Genomic DNA, 4,622 nt, shown 5'->3' with positions numbered 1-4,622 from the left:
ACTGGACTGTAACAGTCTCCTTTTCTTTCTGGATCTCAGGTCCATCTCTGGGCGATCTGTCCGATAAGAAGAGGAAGTTCGGATGGTTCAGTCACTCCAGTGAAACTCATGGTGAGATGCTCATACTTCAGAACAGACAATAAGCACTGAGTCAGAAAGTGTGCTGACTGATTAATATCTGGCTGTTCAGATAAAAAGTTTCATTTTCTGTTAGAAATGTTTAAAAGTCCAGGCCAGTTGGGTTCTGGTTGGACTCCATTTTTCAGTCTCAGGTAGTTGGACTGGGTCAGTTGGGTCTGGTTTTTGTCTAGCTGGACTTTATTAAATGGAACTGGTTGGTTGTAGTTTTTAAATGACTGTCATTGACTAAAACCTTTCTTTGTAATCCATCTTTATGTTGACTCTGGCTCTAATCTTCAGGTGAGTACCCATCGGACCACGGTTTGTGCATCAGCTCTGATGGTTTCAGTTTCTCCTCTAGTCTCAGAGTCCACTGGCCCTAAATTATCTGGGTTTCTGCAGGTCCTGAAATTGTTCCGACTCCGTTTCAAATCAGGTTTTTTTCTCACTGAGTGGATCAGCTGATTTTACTTAGATCAGAAAATATTTCTCCCCAGCTGGTTCTGAAGGAAAACCGCAGGAACATGAGGGTGGTGAAGAATTCCTGAAGCTCTGTGATGAAACTCTGACTATCCAACTGATTTCTGGAGATTTAAACAACTTATACTGACGTCTGTCTGTCTGTCTGTCTGTCAGCAAGTCTTCCTGCCAGTGAGACAGGTTCTGAAAACACGGAGAACATCGATGAAGAACACACCAACTGCTGCCAGGCCTGCTGGTAACGACCATATTTGGTTATTATTACAGGTTTATACAAGTGTTTCTACTAGGTGAGTCCAGGTGTGTTGTTAGATGTGTCAGGTGAGTCCAGGTGTGTTGTTAGATGTGTCAGGTGAGTCCAGGTGTGTTGTTAGATGTGACAGGTGAGTCCAGGTGTGTTGTTAGATGTGTCAGGTGAGTCCAGGTGTGTTGTTAGATGTGACAGGTGAGTCCAGGTGTGTTGTTAGATGTGACAGGTGAGTCCAGATGTGTCAGGTGAGTCCTGGTGTGTTGTTAGGTTTGTTTAGGTGAGTTCAGGTGTGTTGTTAGATGTGACAGGTGAGTCCAGGTGTATTCAAGTGGACTTTAGCACCTCCCCCCCCACCACCACCAAACCAACTGACTTTGCTGTGTTTTTGTTTCAGCGCTCGGACGATGAAGGTTGGCTGCTGGTGAGTTCGGACTCTGCAGGTAAATGTCAGTTTGACGGACGTCCTCGTCACTGAGACGTCTCTCTGTCTCTGTCTCAGTCGGACGCTGCGGCGCTGGAATCGAGTCTGTCGCAGAAACTGTCGCACTGCCGTCAAATCAGTGACATTCTATTGGCTGGTTCTCCTGCTTGTCTTCCTCAACACCTCCCTCAGCGCTTCTGAGCACTACAACCAACCAGAGTGGTTGACCCAAGTCCAGGGTAACTCCTCCTCCTCCTCCATGTAACCATGGTGACCAGGTGTTTCTCTGTCTGTGTGTGGGACTGTGCAACTCTTCTTCCAGTGAAGACAATGTCCGTCTGGTTCAGATGTTTCGCTAACATGCGTCTCCTGCTCTGCAGACATTGCCAACAAGGTGCTGCTGTCCCTCTTCACGGTGGAGATGCTGCTGAAGATGTACAGTTTGGGTCTGGCTCATTACTTTGTGGCGTTCTTTAACCGCTTCGACTGCTTCGTGGTGTGCGCTGGCATCATTGAGACCATCCTGGTGGAGATGGACATCATGCCTCCTCTGGGGATCGCCGTGCTGCGCTGCGTCCGCCTGCTGCGCATCTTCAAGGTCACACGGTGAGGAATCAGGCCCCAGCCTCCAGGCACTCGCCACTGCTCCTCTGATGATGTCATTCTGTCTCCTCAGCCATTGGACTGCTCTGTCCAACCTGGTGGCGTCCCTGCTAAACTCCATGAAGTCCATTGCCTCGCTGCTGCTGCTCCTCTTCCTCTTCCTCATCATTTTTGCTCTGCTTGGGATGCAGCTGTTCGGAGGAAAGTTCAACTTTGACGAGACGCAGACGAAACGAAGCACCTTTGACGCCTTCCCACAGGCGCTGCTCACCTGCTTCCAGGTACGGCTGAGGAGGTTTGATGTCACAGCATGCAAACAGTGTCTCTCTGATGATGGCTGTGTGTTTAGTGATGTCACAGCATGTAGGAGGCGTGTCTCTGATGACAGTCATGTGTTCAGATCCTGACAGGTGAGGACTGGAACGTGGTCATGTATGACGGCATCATGGCGTACGGAGGTCCCGTATTTCCTGGGATGATTGTCTGCGTTTACTTTGTAATCCTCTTTATCTGTGGCAACTGTATCCATGGCAACAGATGATCACATGATAAATGATGGTGCATTTCCTCCTCACAGTCGCCCCCTGGTGGCTGGATGTTCCACATCAGATCAAACTCAGTCATAAAGAATTCCAGTTTGTCTTCGAAAACAAAGTTCTTCTGCAGGTTCAGGTTTTCCCATCTTTAATCCAGGATCTGCTTCATTCCTCCTTAGACTCAAGCTTGTGTTTGGTTTGCAGTGTCCTCATGTGAGGACGCAGAGTCTCAGGAGGTTAAACACCCGCCCATAATCAGAGAACACAAATCCTAAGGAGAACTTGATGGTTCACAATCCTTAACGAGTTTCAGACATCCTGCTGAACGTCTTCTTGGCCATTGCTGTTGACAATCTGGCTGGGGGAGACAAAGAGGACAAGAAGAAAGAGTAAGTGATGGAGGGAGAAATAACAAGTGATAATAACATGTCTTCATCCTGCCTAACTATTTTCTGTCTTTGCTCTTCATCAGCAAGAAGAAGGAGGGAGCTGAGGAGGAGGAGGAGGAGGGTGAAGGAGACGTAAAGGTGAACAGGCTCGTCTGACTGGATGTTCTGTGTTGTTGATTTCAGTTTGTTAGAGCTCTGTTTGTCTCCACAGGTGGACATTGATGAAGACACTGAGTATGAGGAGGAAGAAGAGCTTCCTGAGGGAGACGATGGTTAGTTTTTAAGGCTGGATTTATTTCTTTGTTCTTGAAGCAAGTTTTAAACTACTGGTCCCTGTTAAAGGCTAGGGCCATCCCAAACATTAGGATGTTCCTACCAAAGACTACTGTCTTTTGGTTTGGACATTGGGACATTGGGACATCCCTACCAAAGGCTAGGCCTCCTTCCAACCCAAGAACAAAGTTTGGGATGAAGGCAACGTGATGAAATCATCTGGTTGTGAGGCTATAAACTAGATTTTTTTTTAAAGTCCAAAGTAGAGTCTGGTTCTGCTGACTGGCTGGAGTTTGTTCTTGACAATGACTGACAGATTCTTCATCCAATCACATGCTCTCTTTCCTCTCTCAGAGGGAGGAGTCCAGCTGAAGATGGCAGATCTCGCTCCTCCTAAAGAGAAGGTTGTTCCAATCCCAGACGGCAGCGCGTTCTTCTGCCTCAGCAAAACAAACCCGTAAGTGTGTGAGAGCACATAGTTGTTCATAAATCTGCAATCGTTCCTTCATACCTTTCATTAGAGATTCTTTTAAACCTGAGCTGCTGTGACAAAACAACACAGCTCCCAGAACACACCGACATGTTAGCGTTGTTGCTAACGCTGACTGGAGTTTGGATCAGTTGTTATTATAAGGAATGTTTCTCTCTTTGTGAAATGACTTAACTTTATGGGGAGCATTCAAACTAAAGATGCTTCGGTTCTACCTTCAACTCTCTGCAGAAAACACTGATTCAGTCTTAACAGGAAGGGACAATGATCCCAAACCCAGCAGCTAATCTACAACAGAACGGTCCAGTCAGAGTCCAGAACCTCAGAGAGCTGAGCAGAAACCAATGAACCAAAGAAGAGTGGGCCACAACTCCTCCACCACCATGAGAGAGTGATACAGTCCTACAGAGAGCCATTACTGAGAGTTACATAAACATTACCTTTGACCCTAAAACCCACTCTGGTGGTCCTGCCGTAGATGAAGAGGAAGAAAAGTTGTCAGAACAGACGGGTTCTGGTTCTCTGGTTCTTCATTTGTTACAGATTCTGATCCTTGAGAACATCAGTCCTGATTGTTCTGAACCACCTATGGTTCTACATGTCTCTGTCCCTCCTTCTGTCTGCAGAATCCGAAGGGCCTGCCACACTCTGATCCATCACCACATCTTCACCAACCTCATCCTCCTCTTCATCATCCTCAGCAGTTGCTCATTGGCTGCTGAGGATCCAATCAGAGCACACTCCTTCAGGAACAACGTGAGTCTCCAAACTTCTCTGTCTGTTCTTTATTAACAGCTGATCAGAGCCAATCAGAGGTCAGACCGGCTCAGTGATGTCACCGATGATGTCATCAGGACCAACCGACACATCTGGTTGGTGCTGGAGGGGGCGGGGCTTCAGCAGATTACACAGTAGAAATGGGTCAGTGATTAACCGGGTTAACAAGGGAACACATGGAGACAGAAAATCACCAGTGTGAAGACAAACCCACCGCGCGCACACACACAGACACACACCTTACACACACACACACCTCACAGACACACACCTCACACACACA

General features: G+C 47.4%; 1 protein-coding gene across 1 annotated transcript in view; it reads left to right on the top strand.

Annotated features, from left to right (window-relative positions):
• Positions 1–35: 35 nt before the first annotated feature.
• The window catches only part of LOC108228711 (voltage-dependent L-type calcium channel subunit alpha-1F), a gene marked incomplete at both ends in the record, with an annotated part of 16,991 nt that continues 12,404 nt past the window's right edge, over positions 36–4,622 (top strand). Inside the window, 12 exons of the mRNA XM_017404312.3 lie at positions 36–111; positions 757–838; positions 1,245–1,271; positions 1,350–1,510; positions 1,652–1,877; positions 1,948–2,155; positions 2,275–2,395; positions 2,724–2,799; positions 2,883–2,937; positions 3,011–3,071; positions 3,427–3,529; positions 4,189–4,318. Of these exons, the coding sequence (XP_017259801.3) occupies positions 36–111; positions 757–838; positions 1,245–1,271; positions 1,350–1,510; positions 1,652–1,877; positions 1,948–2,155; positions 2,275–2,395; positions 2,724–2,799; positions 2,883–2,937; positions 3,011–3,071; positions 3,427–3,529; positions 4,189–4,318 (1,326 nt within the window). The remainder of the gene's footprint in view (positions 112–756; positions 839–1,244; positions 1,272–1,349; positions 1,511–1,651; positions 1,878–1,947; positions 2,156–2,274; positions 2,396–2,723; positions 2,800–2,882; positions 2,938–3,010; positions 3,072–3,426; positions 3,530–4,188; positions 4,319–4,622) is intronic.

The sequence above is a fragment of the Kryptolebias marmoratus genome, unplaced genomic scaffold (genome assembly GCF_001649575.2).
Source record: "Kryptolebias marmoratus isolate JLee-2015 unplaced genomic scaffold, ASM164957v2 Scaffold119, whole genome shotgun sequence".
In the NCBI taxonomy this organism is placed as follows: Eukaryota; Metazoa; Chordata; class Actinopteri; order Cyprinodontiformes; family Rivulidae; genus Kryptolebias; species Kryptolebias marmoratus.
Note: the sequence above shows the minus strand (reverse complement) of the source record. Positions and strands in the feature narration are given on the sequence as shown.